The sequence below is a fragment of the Mytilus galloprovincialis genome, chromosome 4 (genome assembly GCF_965363235.1).
Source record: "Mytilus galloprovincialis chromosome 4, xbMytGall1.hap1.1, whole genome shotgun sequence".
NCBI classification, from domain to species: Eukaryota; Metazoa; Mollusca; class Bivalvia; order Mytilida; family Mytilidae; genus Mytilus; species Mytilus galloprovincialis.
Window position 1 is genome coordinate 71,663,534 of NC_134841.1, and position 25,463 is coordinate 71,688,996.

The following is a 25,463-nucleotide window of genomic DNA, read 5'->3' on the forward strand; positions in this document are numbered from 1 at the left end:
AGCAACTTTGGTAGATGTGGAATTTGGCGTTGGAATTTCCAAAATGTCTGCTGTTACCATGGAAACAGAGCATAAGTGTCAAAATGCTCTAAAAACTTCAGGGTTTGGTGAATAATTTTGATATGCTTGAACTTGAAATCATCAAATTTTGACACAATATAGTTATCCACTTTATACAGGTTTAGATTGATTTTGACAATCATTGGAACTACTCTGTTACCATGGAAACAGGATCGAATATCTCAAAAATTTCAGAATGCTCCAAAATTGATGAAACTTAATATGATAGTTGACTGGCAAGTCTGGATGAGACTTTTGACTTTGGAATTTCCAAAATGGCCACTGTTGCCATGGAAACTGCAAAAAAGTCAATATTTCTCAAAATGCTTTGAACTTAATGAAACTTGATATTATTGTTAACTGGCAAATACAGATGAGACTTTTGACTTTGAAATTTTCAAAATGGCTGCTGTTGCCATGGAAACAGCAGAAATGTGATTTTTTTTAAAAATGCTCTGAATGTACTGAAAATTTACAGAAAGATGTATTGCCATGAATATATGTGCATTCACTGTTAAACCATTTTGAAATGGCTGCCGGTTAGTGGCAATAGGGGAAGGGTGACATCCGCTATTGCTTGCAATGGCAATTCTAGTTATGTCACCCGATCGACAATGTCGGGTGACATATTGCTTTTCCTCTGTTTCTTTTTCTGTATTATTATGGCACCCTCAACGGAGTTGGGGTGACATATTGTTATTGTTCGTTTCTTTTTTTCATATTATTATTATGTCACCCGATCGACAATGTCGGGTGACATATTGCTATTCCTCTGTTTCTTTTTCACTATTATTATTATTTTTCTTCCACCTACTTTTGTCCGGCAGTTTTCTCAGAGCCAATGGAACCAATCTTAATGATAGTTCACTATAACAAGGACCCCTGACTTTAGAGTTGCAGTGCAACTTTGGAACTATAAAATGGCTGCCGTTACCATGGAAACAGCAAAAATGTGAAAAAAAAATCAAAATTGAAAATCCATTCAATCTTTCATCATTAGACCCAACATGATGAAACTTTATGGGAATGTTGCCTGGCATGCCAAGATGTGTTGACCATATTTATAAATTCCAAAATGGCTGTTATTACCATGGAAACTGGATACACATTTACCATTAGACCCTATGGGAAATTCTTAAAAGTGGCATTTACTTCCTTAAAATGGTAGGTCAAATCCATTGAAACTCTGATGGTATGTTCCCTCCCATGTACCAATGTGGTATCTGCCATTAGAAATTTGGAATGGTCTGTGTTACCATAGAAACCAGCCAAAATATCAAAAATTTCAAAATGCTCAAAAAATAATGAAACTTTATATGAGTGTTGACTGTCAAGTAAGCATGAGACTTTTGGAGTTGGAATTTCCAAAATGGCCGCCGTTGCCATGGAAACTGCAGAAATGTCAAATATTTTCAAAATGCTCCAAACTTAATGAAACTTAATATTATTGTCAACTGACATGTATAAATGAGACTTTTGACTTTGGAATTTTCAAAATGGCTGCCGTTGCCATGGAAACAGCAGAAATGTGCAACTTTTGACAATTATCTTATTGTACTGAAAATTTACAGAAAGATATATCGCAATTCATAGATCTGCATTCACTGTTAAGTTGTTTTGAAATGGCTACCGCTTAGTGGCAATGGGGGGAAGGGTGACATCCGCTATTGCTTGCAATGGCAATTCTAGTTATGTCACCCGATCGACAAAGTCGGGTGACATATTGCTTTTCCTCTGTTTCTTTTTCCCTATTATTATTATGGCACCCTCAACGGAGTTGGGGTGACATATTGTTATTCTACGTTTCTTTTTTTTCTTATTTTTCTTCCACACATTTTGTCCGCGCGAGATCTTGGAATCCTATTGACCAATGTTGATGGAACTTTACTATAATGAGGACCACCATCTGAAGTTGTGCACCTTGCTATGGAATGGTAGAAAATGGCCGCCGTTTCCATGGAAACAGCACAAATGCGAAAAAAATCAAAGAGGTCCAAACTGAAAGAAACTCCACAGGAATGTTAACTGGCATGTGCTGATTTCCAGTTTGACTTTGGAATTTTCAAAATGGCTACCGTTACCATGGAAACAGCTAAAATATCAAAAATTCTAACTCTTTCGTTATAAGATCCAACTGGATGAAACTTTATGAAAATGTTCTCCAGTATGCAAATATGTCAAGACAATATTTGGATAGTTCAAAATGGCTGCCGTTGTCATGGAAACTAGGGCCAAGTTTTGCATTGACCCTATGGAAAAATGCATAAAATCACCATTTTCTCAGGGAATAGTGCAGCAAAGTAAATGAAACTGTATTGATATATAACATGACATGTGGCAATGAGATGTCTGCTTTTAGAATTTTGGAATTATCTACTGTTACCATGGTTGCAGCACAAATGTTCAAAATTTCCAAAAAAAATTAAGTGCGGCAAACTGGATGAAACTTTACAGGAATAGTGACTGACATGTGCGAAGTTGCATTTTGAAGTTGGAATTTCCAAAATGGCCGCCGTAACCATGGAAACAGCAAAATTGTCCAAAATTTTAAAATACTCCAAACTTAATGAAATTTTGCAAAAATGATAACTTGCAGGTGTAGATGCACTCTTTGACTTTGGAATTTCCAAAATGGCTGCCGCTCGCCTGGCAATGGGGGGACGAGGGTGCCATCCGTTATTGCTAGCAATTACAAATCTAGTTATTATTATTATTATTATTATTATTATTTTTCTTCCACCTAATTTTGTCCGGCAGTTTTCTCAGAGCCAAAGGAACCAATCTGAATGATAGTGCACTATAACAAGGAACCCTGACTTGCCTGTTTCTTTCCGGTATTGGAACTAAAAAAATGGCTGCCATCACCATGGAAACGAAAAAATGGTGAAAAAATATAATTTTAGAGTTAAGGGAATTGTTTGAGAATGCTTAGGCTTAAAATCTTTAGATTTTAATACAATGTAGGTGCCCACTATATACTGCTTTGGGATGATTTTGGCAATCATTGGAACTAGTATGTTGCCATGGATACTACACCAAAAATTTCCAAAATATGAAAATGTTACAAATTTTATAAAACTTCACAGTAACAATGAGCAACATTGGTTTATGTGGAATTTGGCGTTGGAATTTCGAAAATGTCTGCCGTTACCATGGAAACAATGCAAAACAGGTCAAAATGCTCAAAAAACTTCAGGATTTGGTGAATAATTTTGGTATGCCTTAATTTAGAATCATCTAATTTTCATACAATATAGTTTTCAACTATATACAGGTTTTGAATGATTTTGACAATCATTGGAACTTCAATGTTACCATGGATACAGCAGCAAAAATTTCAAAAAATTCAAAATGCTTTAATCTTAATGAAACTTCACAATAATGTTGACTGTCATGTGTTGAAGCAGAATTTGGGCTTAGAATTTCCAAAATGGCTGCCGTTGCCATGGAAACATCAAAAATTTCAAAAATTTCAAAATGCTTCAAATGTTCTGAAAAGTTGTAGAAAGATGAATTGCCATGCATATATGTAAAATCACTGTTTAAAATTTTTGAAATGGCTGCCACTTAGTGGCAATGGGGGGAAGGGTGACATCCGCTATTGCTTGCAATGGCAAATCTAGTTATTATTATTTTTCTTCCACCTAATTTTGTCCGGCAGTTTTCTCAGAGCCAAAGGAACCAATCTGAATGATAGTGCACTATAACAAGGAACCCTGACTTTCCTGTTTCTTTCCGGTATTGGAACTAAAAAAATGGCTGCCATCACCATGGAAACGAAAAAATGGTGAAAAAATATAATTTTAGAGTTAAGGGAATTATTTGAGAATGCTTAAGCTTAAAATCTTTAGATTTTAATACAATGTAGGTGCCCACTATATACTGCTTTGGGATGATTTTGGCAATCATTGGAACTGCTATGTTGCCATGGATACCACACCAAAAATTTCCAAAATATGGAAATGCTCCAAATTTAATAAAACTTCACAGAAACGATGAGCAACATTGTAAAATGTGGAATTTGGCGTTGGAATTGTGAAAATGTCTGCCGTTACCATGGAAACAATGCAAAACAGGTCAAAATGGTCCAAAAAACACCTAAAAGTGGCATTTACTTTCTTAAAAGGGTAGGTTAAATCCATTGAAACTCTGATGGTATGTTCCCTCCCATGTACCAATGTGGTATCTGCCATTAGAAATTTGGAATGGTCTGTGTAACCATAGAAACCAGCCAAAATGTCAAAAATTTCAAAATGCTTCAAAATTGATGAAACTTACTATGATTGTTGACTGTCAAGTCTGCATGAGACCTTTAAAGTTGGAATTTCCAAAATGGCTACCGTTGCCATGGAAACTGCAAAAATGTCAAATATTTTCAAAATGCTCCAAACTTAATGAAACTTAATATTATTGTAAACTGGCATGTATAGATCAGACTTTTGACTTAGAAAATTTCAAAATGGCTGCCGTTGCCATGGAAACAGCAAAAATGTCATGTTTTTAAAAATGATATAAATGTACTGAAAATTAACAGAAAAATGTATAGCCATGCAAATATGTGCATTCACTGTTAAAAGTTTTTGAAATGGCTGCCGCTTAGTGGCAATGGGGGGAAGGGTGACATCCGCTATTGCTTGCAATAGCAATTCTAGTTATGGCACCCTCAACGGAGTTGGGGTGACATATTGTTATTCTACGTTTCTTTTTATGGCACCCTCAACGGAGTTGGGGTGACATCTTGTTATTGTTCGTTTCTTTTTTTTCTTTTTATTATTATTATGGCACCCTCAACGGAGTTGGGGTGACATATTGTTATTCTACGTTTCTTTTTTTTCTTATTATGGCACCCTCAACGGAGTTGGGGTGACGTATTGTTATTGTACGTTTCTTTTTTTCCTTATTATGTCACCCGATCGACAATGTCGGGTGACATATTGCTTTTCTTATGTTTCTTTGTTATTATTATTATTCTTCCACCTTTTTTTGTCCGACAGGTTTTTTGGAGTAAAATGGAACCAATCTTAATGAGAATTCACTATAAGGAGGAACACAAAATTTCGGGTTGCAGTAGGGTCTAAGACCATAAAAAATGGCTGCCGTTTCCATGGAAACGGAACAATTGTGAAAAATTCCAGTTTTTGGTTTTGTGAATAATTTAGAGATGCTTAAACTCAGAATCATCATATTTTATCACAATGTAGGTGCCAGCCATATATTGGTTTTGGATGATATTGGCAATCATTGGAACCACTATGTTGCCATGGAAACTACCCCAAAAATTTCAAAAATTTCAAAATGCTCCAAATTTTTTGAAACTTCATAGTAACGATGAGCAACTTTGGTAGATGCGTAATTTGGCGTTGGAATTTCCAAAATGTCTGCCGTTACCATGGAAACAGTGCATAAGTGTCAAAATGCTCTAAAAACCTCAGGGTTTGGTAAATAATTTTGGTATGCTAGAACTTGAAATCATCAAATTTTTACACAATATAGTTGTCCACTATATACAGCTTTTGAATGATTTTGACAATCATTGGAACTCTTCTGTTACCATGGATACAGGACCAAATATTTCAAAAATTTCAAAATGCTCATAAATTGATCAAACTTAATATGATTGTTGACCTTGCAAGTCTGGATGATACTTTTGACTTTGGAATTTCCAAAATGGCCACCGTTGCCATGGAAACTGTAAAAAAGTCAAAAATTCTCTAAATGCTTTGAACTTAATGAAACTTGATATTATTGTTAACTGGCAAGTAAAGATGAGACTTTTGACTTCAAAACTTTCAAAATGGCTGCCGTTGCCATGGAAACAGCAGAATTGTGAAATATTTTAGAATGCTCTCAATGTACTGAAAATTTACAGAAAGATGTATTGCCATGCATATATGTGCATTCACTGTTAAACAATTTTGAAATGGCTGCCGCTTAGTGGCAATTGGGGGAAGGGTGACATCCGCTATTGCTTGCAATGGCAATTCTAGTTTTTATTATTCTTCTTCAACACTTTTTGTCCACACAGTTTCTCGGAATTATATGGACCAATGTTGATGGAACTATACCATTATGTGGACCAGCATATGAAGTTGTGCACCTGACTTTGGAATGGTCAAGATGGCTGCCGTTTCCATGGAAACTGCAAAAATCCGAAAATATTCAAAGTGTTCCAAACTGGAAGAAACTCCACAGGAATGGTAACTGGCATGAGATGATTTGCAGTTTGACTTTGGAATTTCCAAAATGGCTGCCGTTACCATGGAAACAGCTCAAATATAAAAAATTCTAACTCTTTCATTATAACATCCAGCTGGATGAAACTTTATGAAAATGTGACCCAGTACGCCAAGATGTCAAAACAATATTCGGATAGTTCAAAATGGCCGCCGTTGTCATGGAAACTAGGGCCAAGTTTTGTATTGACCCTATGGAAAAATGCATAAAAGCAGCATTTTCTCAGAGAATAGTGCAGCAAAGTAAATGAAACTGTATTGATATATAACATGACATGTGGCAATGAGATGTCTGCTTTTAGAATTTTGAAATTATCTACTGTAACCATGGTTGCAGCACAAATGTTCAAAATTTCCAAAAAAAATAGAGTGCTGCAAACTGGATGAAACTTTACAGAAATAGTGACTGACATGTGCGGAGTTGCATTTTGAAGTTGGAATTTCCAAAATGGCCGCCGTAACCATGGAAACAGCAAAATTGTCCAAAATTTCAAAATGCTCCAAACTTAATGAAATTTTACAAAAATGATTACTTGCATGTGTAGATGCACTCTTTGACTTTGGAATTTTCAAAATGGCTGCCGCTTGCCTGGCAATGGGGGGACAAGGGTGCCATCCGTTATTGCTAGCAATTACAAATCTAGTTATGTCACCCGATCGACAATGTCGGGTGACATATTGCTTTTCCTCTGTTTCTTTGTTATGGCACCCTCAACGGAGTTGGGGTGACATATTGTTATTGTTCGTTTCTTTTTTTCTTATTATGGCACCCTCAACGGAGTTGGGGTGACGTATTGTTATTCTACGTTTCTTTTTTTCTTATTATGTCACCCGATCGACAATGTCGGGTGACATATTGCTTTTCTTATGTTTCTTTGTTATTATTATTATTCTTCCACCTTTTTTTGTCCGACAGGTTTTTTGGAGTAAAATGGAACCAATCTTAATGAGAATTCACTATAAGGAGGAACACAAAATTTCGGGTTGCAGTAGGGTCTAAGACCATAAAAAATGGCTGCCGTTTCCATGGAAACGGAACAATTGTGAAAAATTCCAGTTTTTGGTTTTGTGAATAATTTAGAGATGCTTAAACTCAGAATCATCATATTTTATCACAATGTAGGTGCCAGCCATATATTGGTTTTGGATGATATTGGCAATCATTGGAACCACTATGTTGCCATGGAAACTACCCCAAAAATTTCAAAAATTTCAAAATGCTCCAAATTTTTTGAAACTTCATAGTAACGATGAGCAACTTTGGTAGATGCGTAATTTGGCGTTGGAATTTCCAAAATGTCTGCCGTTACCATGGAAACAGTGCATAAGTGTCAAAATGCTCTAAAAACCTCAGGGTTTGGTAAATAATTTTGGTATGCTAGAACTTGAAATCATCAAATTTTTACACAATATAGTTGTCCACTATATACAGCTTTTGAATGATTTTGACAATCATTGGAACTCTTCTGTTACCATGGATACAGGACCAAATATTTCAAAAATTTCAAAATGCTCATAAATTGATCAAACTTAATATGATTGTTGACCTTGCAAGTCTGGATGATACTTTTGACTTTGGAATTTCCAAAATGGCCACCGTTGCCATGGAAACTGTAAAAAAGTCAAAAATTCTCTAAATGCTTTGAACTTAATGAAACTTGATATTATTGTTAACTGGCAAGTAAAGATGAGACTTTTGACTTCAAAACTTTCAAAATGGCTGCCGTTGCCATGGAAACAGCAGAATTGTGAAATATTTTAGAATGCTCTCAATGTACTGAAAATTTACAGAAAGATGTATTGCCATGCATATATGTGCATTCACTGTTAAACAATTTTGAAATGGCTGCCGCTTAGTGGCAATTGGGGGAAGGGTGACATCCGCTATTGCTTGCAATGGCAATTCTAGTTATTATTATTTTTCTTCCACCTAATTTTGTCCGCCCGCTTTCTCGGAGCTAAAGGAACCAATCTGAATGATGGTGCACTATAACAAGGAACCCTGACTTTCCTGTTGCTTTCCGGTATTGGAACTAAAAAAATGGCTGCCATCACCATGGAAACGGAAAAATGGTGAAAAAATATAATTTTGGAGTTAGGTGAATTTTTTGAGAATGCTTAACCTTAAAATCTTTAGATTTTAATACAATGTAGGTGCCCTCTATATACTGCTTTGGGATGATTTTGGCAATCATTGGAACTGCTATGTTGCCATGGATACTACACCAAAAATTTCCAAAATATGGAAATGCTCCAAATTTTATAAAACTTCACAGTAACAATGAGCAACATTGGTAGAAGTGGAATTTGGCGTTGGAATTTTGAAAATGTCTGCCGTTACCATGGAAACAATGCAAAACAGGTCAAAATGGTCCAAAAACCTTAAAGTGGCATTTACTTTCTTAAAATGGTAGGTCAAATTTAACGAAACTTTGATGGTATGGTCCCTCCCATGTACCAATGTGCTATATGCCATTAAATTTTGGGAATGGTCTCTGTTGCTATAGGAACCATCACAAATGTCAAAATTTTCAAAAATTTCAAAATGCTCCAAAATTGATGAAACTTAATATGTTTGTAGACTGGCAAGTCTGGATGGGACTTTTGAAGATGGAATTTCCAAAATGGCCACCGTTGCCATGGAAACTGCAAAAAAGTCAAACATTTATAAAATGCTTTGAACTATATGAAACTTGATATTATTGTTAACTGGCAAGTAGAGATGAGACTTTTGACTTTGAAACTTTCAAAATGGCTGCCGTTGCCATGGAAACAGCAAAAATGTGAAATTTTCTAAAATGCTCTGAATGTACTGAAAATTTACAGAAAGATGTATTGCCATGCAAATATGTGCATTCACTGTTAAAAGATTTTGAAATGGCTGCCGCTTAGTGGCAATGGGGGGGAAGGGTGACATCCGCTATTGCTTGCAATGGCAAATCTAGTTATTATTTTTATTTTTCTTCCACGCTTTTTGTCCAGCCCATATCTTGGCACTGTATGATCCAATGGTCATGGAACTATACCATAATGTCACCCAGCATATGTAGTTTTGCGAACAGGGTATGGCATCATCAATATGGCTGCTGTTGCCATGGAAACTGATAAAATGTGAAAAAAATAGCAAATTAAAAATCTTTCATTATAAGACCTAGCTGGATGAAACTTTAGGGTAATGTTCCTTGGTATGCCTAGATGTTGTTACAATATTAGGAAATTCCAAAATGGCTGCCATTGTCATGGAAACAGGGCAAAAGTTTAACATTGGCCCTATGGGAAAATACATTGAAGCTGTATTTCATGCAAGAATATAAGATTGAACCTACTACAACTTCGTGGGAATGTAACATGGCATGTCCTAAAGTGGCACCAGTCTTTGGAATTTTGGAAATGGTACCCGTTACCATGGAAATAGCAAAAAATTCAAAAATTTCAAAATGCTCCAAAATTAATGAAATGTTACAAAAAGGATAATAGACATCTGTAGATTCCGTCTTTGACTTTGTTTTTTCTTCAAAATGGCTGCTGCTCACCTGGCAATGTGGGAAGGGTGCCATCCGCTATTGCTTGCAATGGCAAATCTAGTTATTTTTATTTTTCTTCCACACATTTTGTCCGCGCGAGTTCTCAGAATTGAACCTACCAATGTTTATGGAACTCAACTATAATGAAGAACCCCACTTGAAGTTGTGCACCTTGCTATGGAATGGTAAAAGATGGCCGCCGTTTCCATGGAAACAGCACAAATGGGAAAAAAATCAAAGTGGTCCAAACTGGAAGAAACTCCACAGGAATGTTAACTGGCATGTGCTGATTTCCAGTTTGACTTTGGAATTTTCAAAATGGCTGCCGTTACCATGGAAACAGCTAAAATATCAAAAATTCTAACTCTTTCGTTATAACATCCAACTGGATGAAACTTTATGAAAATGTTCTCCAGTATGCCAAGATGTCAAGACAATATTTGGATAGTTCAAAATGGCCGCCGTTGTCATGGAAACTGGGGCCAAGTTTTGCATTGACCCTATGGAAAAATGCATAAAATCAGCATTTTCTCAGAGAGCAGTGCACCAAAGTTAATGAAACTGTATTGATATATAACATGACATGTGGCAAAGAGATGTACGCTTTTAGAATTTTGGAATTATCTACTGTAACCATGGTTGCAGCACAAATGTTCAAAATTTCCAAAAAAATTAAAATGCTGCAAATTGGATGAAACTTTACAGGAATAGTAACTGACATGTGCGGAGTTGCTTTTTGAAGTTGGAATTTCCAAAATGGCTGCCGTAACCATGGAAACAGCAAAATTGTCCAAAATTTCAAAATGCTCCAAACTTAATGAAACTTTACAAAAATGATGACTTGCATGTGTAGATGCACTCTTTGACTTTGAAATTTTCAAAATGGCTGCCGCTCGCCTGGCAATGGGGGGACGAGGGTGCCATCCGTTATTGCTAGCAATTACAAATCTAGTTATGGCACCCTCAACGGAGTTGGGGTGACATCTTGTTATTCTACGTTTCTTTTTTTTCTTTTTATTTTTATTCTTCCACACATTTTGTCCACGCTATTTCTCGTAATTGGTCAGACCCATGTTGATGGAACTATACCATAATATGAACCGCCATGTGAAGTTGTGCAATAGACATTGGAATGGTAAAAAATGGCCGCCGTTACCATGGAAACAAAAAAAAATGTAAAAAAAAATCCAAATTTTAAATCTTTCGTTATAAGAGGCAAAGTCTTGAAAGTTTATGTAAATGTTGGCAGTGGTGCCCCGAGGTACCAACAGTACTTGGAATTTTCAAAATGGCTGCCATTGCCATGGAAACTAGACAAAAGTTTAACATTGACCCTATGGGAAAATGCGTTTTAGCTGCATTTTCTTGAAAAATATAACAACAATTCCACGGAAATCGTAATTAGGAGTGTGTGCAAATGGTCACATGCAATTGCTGTACTGCTAACATGTACTAGAATATTCTAGAATAAAAATATGTATTTTATTTAATGTGCTTTAAAAAGAAAATCGCCACCGAGAGAACGAGAAACACTCAGAGTACAAATTACTGACATTTCTGCACTTGCGTTAAAGTACATATCCGTGAATGACACACCTGCTAAAATATACACATTAGCTGAAATCAATCGATAAACATGTAATTAAATTGTACACGATAAGTTACATGTATTGTATGATACGCGAGCTATTGAAGAATAAATTGAACAGTTAATACGCCGCTCCGTCAATATATACACATGTTGTCTGTCCTACGTCCCCTCTAAAAAGAATATTAATATGCTAAGTCCACGATAACATACTTGAGTATCACGTGACACCACCTTCCTACTTGCGCGCGTGTCTAATTTTAGATTTAAAAAGGATTCCCAAACTATGTATAGAACTGAAACGTATTCTACGGAAGAGAAAAAAAAAAGGGGGGGGGGGGGTTGTATAGACATGCTGATTCCGACATGTATAATAGATATGCCATTTGACTTTTGTACACTCATAATTGTTGATGCTACTGTGACAATGTGCAGTACGGGGTGCCATCGTCCGCTATTGCTTGCAATAGCAAATCTAGTGTTATAATAACTCATTCGCAATTCTTTTTTTTTCGGATGTAAGAAAAGCAAATAGAGGTATTTTTCTCAAAACTACATGCAAAATTGTGCGTCAGATATTTGTCACTGAACAGTATGAAACGTATAGACAATAAATAAACCTATGCAAAATGTGTCATTTTAGGCAATACAACGTATTGATCAATCGATCAATCAATCAATCAAATCATGATCAGAGTGATCAAATCATGATCACATTGATCAAATCATGATTAGAGATCGATCAATCAATCAAGTGTTGATATCAATCAAGTGCAGAATCCGAAATAAACGTCCCATCGCTATTTTTACGAACTGTCAATCATTCGATCAATCAATCAATCAAACGATCGATCAATTGATTGATTGATCAATCATGATCACAAACCTTCAATCAACCAATACACGTATCTTCTCCGTTGAATTCATGAAAGAAAAAACCTTTAATTCGCTTCGCGTATCATTATGGCACCCTCAACGGAGTTGGGGTGACATCTTGTTATTCTACGTTTCTTTTTTTATGGCACCCTCAACGGAGTTGGGGTGACATCTTGTTATTGTTCGTTTCTTTTTTTTCTTTTTATTATTATTATTATTTTTATTCTTCCACACATTTTGTCCATACTATTTCTCAGAATTGGGCAGACCAATGTTGATGGAACTATACCATAATATGAACCGCCATGTGGAGTTGTGCAAGAGACATTGGAATGGTAAAAAATGGCTGCCGTTACCATGGAAACAGAACAAATGTGAAAAAATACAGTTTTTAGTTTTGGTGAACTGTATGGTAATGCTTTAACTCAGAATCATCACATTTTAATACAATGTAGGGGCCCACTATATACAGGTGTTGGATGATTTTGGCACTCATTGGAACTACTATGTCGCCATGGGAACTACACCAAAAATTTCAAAAATCTCAAAATGCTCCAAACTTCACGAAACTTCACAGTAACGATGAGCAACATTGGAAGATGTGGCATTTGGAGTTGGAATTTCCAAAATAGCTGTTGTTACCATGGAAACAATGCAAAAAGGTCAAAACTTTGAATTTTCACGGAACATTCCAGAACATTAATGTTAAATTTATTCTAGAGACATTAAATGCTATATGATTATGGAGGGAAAAAATTGCAGCGGGGGTTTGACATTGGAATATTCATAATGGCCGCCGTTACCATGGAAACAGCAAAAATATGAAAAACTTCAAAATGCTTTAAATTTAACGAAACTTATAACAAATGTTGCCTAGCTTATGTAGACTTGACTTTTGAGTTTGGAATTTTCAAAATGGCCGCCGTTACCATGGAAACAGCAAAAAATTCAAAATTTTCAAAATGCTCCAAACTTAATGAAACTTTACAAAAATGATGTTTTGCATGTGTAGATGCACTCTTTGACTTTGAAGTTTTCAAAATGGCTGCCGCTCGCCTGGCAATGGGGGAAGGGTGCCATCCGCTATTGCTTGCAATGGCAAATCTAGTTTCTTTTTATTTTTATTCTTCCACACATTTTGTCCACGCTATTTCTCGTAATTGGTCAGACCCATGTTGATGGAACTATACCATAATATGAACCGCCATGTGAAGTTGTGCAATAGACATTGGAATGGTAAAAAATGGCCGCCGTTACCATGGAAACAAAAAAAAATGTAAAAAAAAATCCAAATTTTAAATCTTTCGTTATAAGAGGCAAAGTCTTGAAAGTTTATGTAAATGTTGGCAGTGGTGCCCCGAGGTACCAACAGTACTTGGAATTTTCAAAATGGCTGCCATTGCCATGGAAACTAGACAAAAGTTTAACATTGACCCTATGGGAAAATGCGTTTTAGCTGCATTTTCTTGAAAAATATAACAACAATTCCACGGAAATCGTAATTAGGAGTGTGTGCAAATGGTCACATGCAATTGCTGTACTGCTAACATGTACTAGAATATTCTAGAATAAAAATATGTATTTTATTTAATGTGCTTTAAAAAGAAAATCGCCACCGAGAGAACGAGAAACACTCAGAGTACAAATTACTGACATTTCTGCACTTGCGTTAAAGTACATATCCGTGAATGACACACCTGCTAAAATATACACATTAGCTGAAATCAATCGATAAACATGTAATTAAATTGTACACGATAAGTTACATGTATTGTATGATACGCGAGCTATTGAAGAATAAATTGAACAGTTAATACGCCGCTCCGTCAATATATACACATGTTGTCTGTCCTACGTCCCCTCTAAAAAGAATATTAATATGCATAGAACTGAAACGTATTCTACGGAAGAGAAAAAAAAAAGGGGGGGGGGGTTGTATAGACATGCTGATTCCGACATGTATAATAGATATGCCATTTGACTTTTGTACACTCATAATTGTTGATGCTACTGTGACAATGTGCAGTACGGGGTGCCATCGTCCGCTATTGCTTGCAATAGCAAATCTAGTGTTATAATAACTCATTCGCAATTCTTTTTTTTTTGGATGTAAGAAAAGCAAATAGAGGTATTTTTCTCAAAACTACATGCAAAATTGTGCGTCAGATATTTGTCACTGAACAGTATGAAACGTATAGACAATAAATAAACCTATGCAAAATGTGTCATTTTAGGCAATACAACGTATTGATCAATCGATCAATCAATCAATCAAATCATGATCAGAGTGATCAAATCATGATCACATTGATCAAATCATGATTAGAGATCGATCAATCAATCAAGTGTTGATATCAATCAAGTGCAGAATCCGAAATAAACGTCCCATCGCTATTTTTACGAACTGTCAATCATTCGATCAATCAATCAATCAAACGATCGATCAATTGATTGATTGATCAATCATGATCACAAACCTTCAATCAACCAATACACGTATCTTCTCCGTTGAATTCATGAAAGAAAAAACCTTTAATTCGCTTCGCGTATCATTATGGCACCCTCAACGGAGTTGGGGTGACATCTTGTTATTCTACGTTTCTTTTTTTTCTTTTTATTTTTATTCTTCCACACATTTTGTCCACGCTATTTCTCGTAATTGGTCAGACCCATGTTGATGGAACTATACCATAATATGAACCGCCATGTGAAGTTGTGCAATAGACATTGGAATGGTAAAAAATGGCCGCCGTTACCATGGAAACAAAAAAAAATGTAAAAAAAAATCCAAATTTTAAATCTTTCGTTATAAGAGGCAAAGTCTTGAAAGTTTATGTAAATGTTGGCAGTGGTGCCCCGAGGTACCAACAGTACTTGGAATTTTCAAAATGGCTGCCATTGCCATGGAAACTAGACAAAAGTTTAACATTGACCCTATGGGAAAATGCGTTTTAGCTGCATTTTCTTGAAAAATATAACAACAATTCCACGGAAATCGTAATTAGGAGTGTGTGCAAATGGTCACATGCAATTGCTGTACTGCTAACATGTACTAGAATATTCTAGAATAAAAATATGTATTTTATTTAATGTGCTTTAAAAAGAAAATCGCCACCGAGAGAACGAGAAACACTCAGAGTACAAATTACTGACATTTCTGCACTTGCGTTAAAGTACATATCCGTGAATGACACACCTGCTAAAATATACACATTAGCTGAAATCAATCGATAAACATGTAATTAAATTGTACACGATAAGTTACATGTATTGTATGATACGCGAGCTATTGAAGAATAAATTGAACAGTTAATACGCCGCTCCGTCAATATATACACATGTTGTCTGTCCTACGTCCCCTCTAAAAAGAATATTAATATGCTAAGTCCACGATAATATACTTGAGTATCACGTGACACCACCTTCCTACTTGCGCGCGTGTCTAATTTTAGATTTAAAAAGGATTCCCAAACTATGTATAGAACTGAAACGTATTCTACGGAAGAGAAAAAAAAAAGGGGGGGGGGGGGGGGGGGTTGTATAGACATGCTGATTCCGACATGTATAATAGATATGCCATTTGATTTTTGTACACTCATAATTGTTGATGCTACTGTGACAATGTGCAGTACGGGGTGCCATCGTCCGCTATTGCTTGCAATAGCAAATCTAGTGTTATAATAACTCATTCGCAATTCTTTTTTTTTCGGATGTAAGAAAAGCAAATAGAGGTATTTTTCTCAAAACTACATGCAAAATTGTGCGTCAGATATTTGTCACTGAACAGTATGAAACGTATAGACAATAAATAAACCTATGCAAAATGTGTCATTTTAGGCAATACAACGTATTGATCAATCGATCAATCAATCAATCAAATCATGATCAGAGTGATCAAATCATGATCACATTGATCAAATCATGATTAGAGATCGATCAATCAATCAAGTGTTGATATCAATCAAGTGCAGAATCCGAAATAAACGTCCCATCGCTATTTTTACGAACTGTCAATCATTCGATCAATCAATCAATCAAACGATCGATCAATTGATTGATTGATCAATCATGATCACAAACCTTCAATCAACCAATACACGTATCTTCTCCGTTGAATTCATGAAAGAAAAAACCTTTAATTCGCTTCGCGTATCATTATGGCACCCTCAACGGAGTTGGGGTGACATCTTGTTATTCTACGTTTCTTTTTTTATGGCACCCTCAACGGAGTTGGGGTGACATCTTGTTATTGTTCGTTTCTTTTTTTTCTTTTTATTATTATTATTATTTTTATTCTTCCACACATTTTGTCCATACTATTTCTCAGAATTGGGCAGACCAATGTTGATGGAACTATACCATAATATGAACCGCCATGTGGAGTTGTGCAAGAGACATTGGAATGGTAAAAAATGGCTGCCGTTACCATGGAAACAGAACAAATGTGAAAAAATACAGTTTTTAGTTTTGGTGAACTGTATGGTAATGCTTTAACTCAGAATCATCACATTTTAATACAATGTAGGGGCCCACTATATACAGGTGTTGGATGATTTTGGCACTCATTGGAACTACTATGTCGCCATGGGAACTACACCAAAAATTTCAAAAATCTCAAAATGCTCCAAACTTCACGAAACTTCACAGTAACGATGAGCAACATTGGAAGATGTGGCATTTGGAGTTGGAATTTCCAAAATAGCTGTTGTTACCATGGAAACAATGCAAAAAGGTCAAAACTTTGAATTTTCACGGAACATTCCAGAACATTAATGTTAAATTTATTCTAGAGACATTAAATGCTATATGATTATGGAGGGAAAAAATTGCAGCGGGGGTTTGACATTGGAATATTCATAATGGCCGCCGTTACCATGGAAACAGCAAAAATATGAAAAACTTCAAAATGCTTTAAATTTAACGAAACTTATAACAAATGTTGCCTAGCTTATGTAGACTTGACTTTTGAGTTTGGAATTTTCAAAATGGCCGCCGTTACCATGGAAACAGCAAAAAATTCAAAATTTTCAAAATGCTCCAAACTTAATGAAACTTTACAAAAATGATGTTTTGCATGTGTAGATGCACTCTTTGACTTTGAAGTTTTCAAAATGGCTGCCGCTCGCCTGGCAATGGGGGAAGGGTGCCATCCGCTATTGCTTGCAATGGCAAATCTAGTTATTATTATTTTTATTCTTCCACACATTTTGTCCATACTATTTCTCTGGATTGGTCAGACCCATGTTGATAGAACTATACCATAATATGAACCGCCATGTAAAGTAGTGCAAGAGACATTGGAATGGTAAAAAATGGCCGCCGTTGCCATGGAAACTGATCAAATGTGAAAAAAAATGCAAATTTTAAATCTTTCATTATAAGACCTAGCTGGATGAAACTTTATGGTAATGTTCCTTGGTATGCCTAGATGTTGTGACAATATAAGAAAATTCCAAAATGGCCGCCATTGTCATGGAAACAGGGCGAAAGTTTAACATTGGCCCTATGGGAAAATACATTAAAGATGCATTTTCTTGAAGAATATAGCATCAATCCCAATGAAACTTTATAGATATGTAACATGGCATGTCCCAAAGTGGCACCTGTCTTTGGAATTTTAGAAATGGTACCCGTTACCATGGAAATAGCAAAAATTTCAAAAATTTCAAAATGCTCCAAAATTAATGAAACGTTACAACAATGTTAATACACATCTGTAGATGCAATCTTTGACTTTGGAATTTTCAAAATGGCTGCCGCTCACCTGGCAATGGGGGAAGGGTGCCATCCGCTATTGCTTGCAATGGCAAATCTAGTTTTTCTTATTTTTCTTCCACACATTTTGTCCGCGCGAGATCTTGGAATCCTATTGACCAATGTTGATGGAACTTTACTATAATGAGGACCACCATCTGAAGTTGTGCACCTTGCTATGGAATGGTAGAAAATGGCCGCCGTTTCCATGGAAACAGCACAAATGCGAAAAAAATCAAAGAGGTCCAAACTGAAAGAAACTCCACAGGAATGTTAACTGGCATGTGCTGATTTCCAGTTTGACTTTGGAATTTTCAAAATGGCTACCGTTACCATGGAAACAGCTAAAATATCAAAAATTCTAACTCTTTCGTTATAAGATCCAACTGGATGAAACTTTATGAAAATGTTCTCCAGTATGCAAATATGTCAAGACAATATTTGGATAGTTCAAAATGGCCGCCGTTGTCATGGAAACTAGGGCCAAGTTTTGCATTGACCCTATGGAAAAATGCATAAAATCACCATTTTCTCAGGGAATAGTGCAGCAAAGTAAATGAAACTGTATTGATATATAACATGACATGTGGCAATGAGATGTCTGCTTTTAGAATTTTGGAATTATCTACTGTTACCATGGTTGCAGCACAAATGTTCAAAATTTCCAAAAAAAATTAAGTGCGGCAAACTGGATGAAACTTTACAGGAATAGTGACTGACATGTGCGAAGTTGCATTTTGAAGTTGGAATTTCCAAAATGGCCGCCGTAACCATGGAAACAGCAAAATTGTCCAAAATTTTAAAATACTCCAAACTTAATGAAATTTTGCAAAAATGATAACTTGCAGGTGTAGATGCACTCTTTGACTTTGGAATTTCCAAAATGGCTGCCGCTCGCCTGGCAATGGGGGGACGAGGGTGCCATCCGTTATTGCTAGCAATTACAAATCTAGTTATGGCACCCTCAACGGAGTTGGGGTGACATATTGTTATTCTACGTTTCTTTTTTTTCTTATTATTATTATTATTTTTTTTCTTGCAACAAATTTTGTCCAGGTGATTTCTCGAAATCCAATGGACCAATGTTGATGGAACTCTACTATAGTAAGGACCCCCAGTTGCAGAGTTGCAGGAAGCATGGAATGGTTCAAGATGGCTACCGTTTCCATGGAAACAGAACAAATGTGAAAAAATCCAGTTTTTTGTTTTGGTGAACTGTTTGGATATGCTTTATCTCAGAATCATTATATTTTAATACAATGTAGGTGCCCACTATATACAGGTGTTGGATGATTTTGGTGATCATTGGAACTACTATGTTGCCATGGAAACTACACCAAAAATTTCAAAATTCTCAAAATGCTCCAAACTTCAGGAAACTTCACAGTAACGATGAGCAACATTGGAAGATGTGGAATTTGGCTTTGGAATTTCCAAAATATCTGTTGTTACCTTGGAAACAATGCAAAAAGGTCAAAACTTTGGATTTTCACAGAACATTCCAGAACATCAATGTTAAATTAATTCTAGAGACATTAAATTGTATATGATTATGAACGGAAAAAATTGCAGCAGGGGTTTGACTTTGGAATATTCAAAATGGCCGCCGTTACCATGGAAACAGCAAAAATATCCAAAATTTCAAAATGCTTCAAACTTAATGAAACTTTGCAAAAATGTTACTTGACATCTGTAGATGCACTATTTGACTTTGGAATTTTCAAACTGGCTGCCGCTCACCTGGCAATGGGGGAAGGGTGCCATCCGTTATTGCTAGCAATTACAAATCTAGTTATGGCACCCTAAACGGAGTTTGGGTGACATATTGTTATTCTACGTTTCTTTTTTTCTTATTTTATTTATTCTTCCACACATTTTGTCCATGCTATTTCTCAGAATTGGCTTGAACAATATTGATGGAACTATACCATAATGTAGACCACTATATGAAATTGTGCAATCGGGGTATGGCATCATGAGGATGGCTGCCGTTGTCATGGAAACTGATAAAATGTGAAAAAAAATGCAATTTCTAAATCTTTCATTATAAGACCTAGCTGGATGAAATTTTATGGTAATGTTCCTTGGTATGCCTAGATGTTGTGACAATATTAGGAAATTCCAAAATGGCCGCCATTGTCATGGAAACAGGGCGAAAGTTTAACATTGGCCCAATGGGAAAACATATTGATGCTGCATTTCCTGCAAGAATATTTGATCAAACCTTCTACAACTTAATGAATATGTAACATGGCATGTCCCAAAGTGGCACCTCTCTTTGAAATTTTGGAAATGGTACCCGTTACCATGGAAAAAGCAAAAATTTCAAAAATTTCAAAATGCTCCAAAATTGACGAAACTTTACAAAAATGTTTATTGGCATGTGTATATGTTATCTTTGACTTTGGATTTTTCAAAATGGCTGCCGCTCACCTGGCAATAGGGGAAGGGTGCCATCCGTTATTGCTAGCAATTACAAATCTAGTTATGGCACCCTCAACGGAGTTGGGGTGACATATTGTTATTCTACGTTTCTTTTTTTTCTTATTTTTCTTCCACACATTTTGTCCGCGCGAGATCTTGGAATCCTATTGACCAATGTTGATGGAACTTTACTATAATGAGGACCACCATCTGAAGTTGTGCACCTTGCTATGGAATGGTAGAAAATGGCCGCCGTTTCCATGGAAACAGCACAAATGCGAAAAAAATCAAAGAGGTCCAAACTGAAAGAAACTCCACAGGAATGTTAACTGGCATGTGCTGATTTCCAGTTTGACTTTGGAATTTTCAAAATGGCTACCGTTACCATGGAAACAGCTAAAATATCAAAAATTCTAACTCTTTCGTTATAAGATCCAACTGGATGAAACTTTATGAAAATGTTCTCCAGTATGCAAATATGTCAAGACAATATTTGGATAGTTCAAAATGGCCGCCGTTGTCATGGAAACTAGGGCCAAGTTTTGCATTGACCCTATGGAAAAATGCATAAAATCACCATTTTCTCAGGGAATAGTGCAGCAAAGTAAATGAAACTGTATTGATATATAACATGACATGTGGCAATGAGATGTCTGCTTTTAGAATTTTGGAATTATCTACTGTTACCATGGTTGCAGCACAAATGTTCAAAATTTCCAAAAAAAATTAAGTGCGGCAAACTGGATGAAACTTTACAGGAATAGTGACTGACATGTGCGAAGTTGCATTTTGAAGTTGGAATTTCCAAAATGGCCGCCGTAACCATGGAAACAGCAAAATTGTCCAAAATTTTAAAATACTCCAAACTTAATGAAATTTTGCAAAAATGATAACTTGCAGGTGTAGATGCACTCTTTGACTTTGGAATTTCCAAAATGGCTGCCGCTCGCCTGGCAATGGGGGGACGAGGGTGCCATCCGTTATTGCTAGCAATTACAAATCTAGTTATTTTTATTATTCTTCCACACATTTTGTCCATCGTGTTTCTAAGAATTGAGTGATCCAATATTGTTGGAACTATAACATATTGAGGACCCCCATTTGAGGGAATGAGTCAACGGAGTTGGGGTGACATATTGTTATTCTACGTTTCTTTTTTTTCTTATTTTTCTTCCACACATTTTGTCCGCGCGAGATCTTGGAATCCTATTGACCAATGTTGATGGAACTTTACTATAATGAGGACCACCATCTGAAGTTGTGCACCTTGCTATGGAATGGTAGAAAATGGCCGCCGTTTCCATGGAAACAGCACAAATGCGAAAAAAATCAAAGAGGTCCAAACTGAAAGAAACTCCACAGGAATGTTAACAGGCATGTGCTGATTTCCAGTTTGACTTTGGAATTTCCAAAATGGCTGCCGTTACCATGGAAACAGCTAAAATATCAAAAATTCTAACTCTTTCGTTATAACATCCAACTGGATGAAACTTTATGAAAATGTTCTCCAGTATGCCAAGATGTCAAGACAATATTTGGATAGTTCAAAATGGCCGTCGTTGTCATGGAAACAGGGGCTAAGTTTTGCATTGACCCTATGGAAAAATGCATAAAATCAGCATTTTTTCAGAGAGTAGTGCACCAAAGTAAATGAAACTGTATTGATATATAACATGACATGTGGCAAAGAGATGTACGCTTTTAGAATTTTGGAATTATCTACTGTAACCATGGTTGCAGCACAAATGTTCAAAATTTCCAAAAAAATCAAAATGCTGCAAACTGGATGAAACTTTACAGGAATAGTAACTGACATGTGCGGAGTTGCATTTTGAAGTTGGAATTTCCAAAATGGCTGCCGTAACCATGGAAACAGCAAAATTGTCCAAAATTTCAAAATGCTCCAAACTTAATGAAATTTTACAAAAATGATGACTTGCATGTGTAGATGCACTCTTTGACTTTGAAATTTTCAAAATGGATGCCGCTCGCCTGGCAATGGGGGGACGAGGGTGCCATCCGTTATTGCTAGCAATTACAAATCTAGTTTACGTTGCTCTTGTATGACCAAGTACCAGGATGTCCTACCACAGAAAGTAAACTGTCGAATAATATTAATTCTGTAGTCAAAAGTTGGTAATATGAAAATGGACTATTGATCACTTTTGAACTAATAAAAATTTTGTTAAGAATCTATGTAAGTTTTATGTGTGATTAAATGGATGAATGTCTTACCTTGTCCTTAAAATATATGGACACCTTTAAAAATAATGCATAATTTCTTATCATTTTCTTTAGGTTAACCATTATACTAAACTATATGAAAAATAATGTTTGAGAAGCATGATTTGAATCCCTTTTTATAGCTTAAAGCTAATACTGTTAATAGGATTGATACGCTAATGTTATCAGATATGACATACACATTTTTATGCCCCACCTACGATAGTAGAGGGGCATCATGTTTTCTGGTCTGTGCGTCCGTCCGTCCCATTTCAGGTTAAAGTTTTTGGTCAAGGTAGTTTTTGAAGAAGCTAAAGTCCAATCAACTTGAAACTTAGTACACATGTTCCTTATGATATGATCTTTCTTATTTTAAAACAAAATTAATCTTTTGACCCCATTTTCATGGTCTACTGAACATAGAAATTAAAAATTTGAGTTTCAGGTTAAAGTTTTTGGTCAAGGTAGTTTTCAATGAAGATAAAGTCCAATCAACTTGAAACATAGTACACATGTTCCCTTTTGGTTGATCAATTTACTTTTAAGGCCAAATAAGATTTTTTACCCAATTTCACGGTCCATTGAACATGGAAAATGATAATGCGAGTGGGGCATCTGTGTACTTTGGACACATTCTTGTTTTAACATCAGGTCAAAAACAGATTTTACCGAACATGCTGGAAATCTTCTACCACCAGTCTACATTCAATATTTATAGGATTTTGTCTGGACTTCTCATCAAGCAAAGTTTTTATTTAATTTTTAGACATCAAGCGAAGTATTAACTTTATTCTTAAACAACATTTTGAAAATATCTAGATCTGCACAAGAGTTATCTTTCTTTTCAGCTTATATTACAGCTTACACATACACTTTACTAATATTTTATAATTACATGGCAAGTGTATTAATAAGGAACTAATCATTATTTATCAGTGTGATTTGGCATACATATATTGTTAGGTTTGTTTTGCTTTTGGTTAACATGCAAAGCTATGGCTCTTTTATTTACTGTAGATTCATTTATTTTTGTGGAAACCAGTTTATATGGATATGTTATTTCTGTGTATATTTGATGTCATGGTTTGTTTTTTTAATTCTGCATACAGGCCTTTGGAAATTTATACTTTGTTGAACATTGTAATAAGTGGTTCAAATATACACATTAAATTCATGAAAATTGATAGCCCAAGAATAATGATGAATCCACTGTACTGTGGCTATTTTCACGATCACGATCGTGTAATCAGGACATAGGGTCAAAATCGTGTAGTACACGCCTAAATCGTGAAAGTTGGCAGGTATGCAGTAGTTTGAATTTATGGTGATATAAATAGACATTAATATGCATTTTATTACAGCAAAAGAAAAATGTAATTCCATATATATTTTGTAAGTGCTTAATCTAATAGTGAAGTTTAATCAAACTTCTCCTTAATGGTTTTATTGATTTTGGCATACAAAAATGAAATCAGTTTATATTAGTCCTTCTTAATGACCAATTCTAAAAATGAATATTCATGAGAATTAACATGTTTTTTAATAAGTAGAAATAGTTTTCTAAACAGTATAAAAAGTGTAGATATATTATCAGTGTGAATAGTTGAATTACACTTTTCCTTTCAAAGGTGGTGAAAATAGTGAACTCCTTAATCATTATTATTATTTTACCAACTGAAAATGAATAACCGTAAAATAAAAGCCTGCTTGTTTATGTTTCAGGAACTTACAAAGAAAACCACTTCAAACCAAACAAAAGGAAAGAAAGGGCAAGTCAATAAGATTTGTTATACTGAAGAGGTTAACAATAAGGTGAGTCAAAGGTCAGGAAAAGTTATTAGATTGCAGAAATGTTCACTCAAGAAAAGTTAATATTATTATTGTGTTGCGAAAATTAATGGCGTCTGCTTTCCATGCAGATAAGTAGTTTTTCCTGCTCAGACTTTGTAAATTACATGACATGATCTTTCATGCCACTGTTATATACACCGAATATGAATCCAGGACATTACTACGATTGACATTATTTTTATACCCCCGCTTTAAAAAAGGGGGGTATACTGTTTTACCTCTGTCTGTCCGTCCGTCCGTCAGTCCGTCCGTCCGTCAGTCAGTCCGTCCGTCCCATGAAACTTTCGTCACATTTTTCTCAGGAACTACACATCCACCCTTTCTGTAATTTGGTATCAACATTTATATATGTCAGCCATACCGTGTGATGCGTTTTCAGATTCATCACTTGACAACTTCCTGTTTACCGAACACTTGTCTGATTTTACACATGATAGCCAAGTTGAAAATTTTCGTCACATTTTTCTCAGGAACTACAATACAAGGATTTCTGAAATTTGGTTTCAGGATTTATATAAGTCAGCTATACCGTGTGATGCGTTTTCAGATTCATCACTCGACAACTTCCTGTTTACCGAACACTTGTATGATTTTACACATGATAACCAAGTTGAAAATTTTCGTCACATTTTTCTCAGGAACTACAATACAAGGATTTCTGAAATTTGTTTTCAGGATTTATATAAGTCAGCTATACCGTGTGATGCGTTTTCAGATTCATCACTCGACAACTTCCTGTTTACCGAACACTTGTATGATTTTACACATGATAACCAAGTTAAAAATTTTCGTCACATTTTTCTCAGGAACTACAATACAAGGATTTCTGAAATTTGGTTTCAGGATTTTTATAAGTCAGCTATACCGTGTGATGCGTTTTCAGATTCATCACTCGACAACTTCCTGTTTACAGAACACTTGCATATTTTT

The 25,463-nt window shown here is 35.6% G+C and overlaps 1 protein-coding gene across 2 annotated transcripts in view; it reads left to right on the plus strand.

The window, feature by feature from the left end:
• LOC143072865 (inositol polyphosphate-5-phosphatase A-like) overlaps positions 1-25,463 on the plus strand; it is a 71,012-nt gene that overhangs the window by 36,771 nt on the left and 8,778 nt on the right. For both annotated transcript variants that reach the window (XM_076247990.1, XM_076247989.1), the window contains exon 12: positions 24,405-24,494. In XM_076247990.1, coding sequence (XP_076104105.1) covers positions 24,405-24,494 — 90 coding nt within the window. The remainder of the gene's footprint in view (positions 1-24,404; positions 24,495-25,463) is intronic.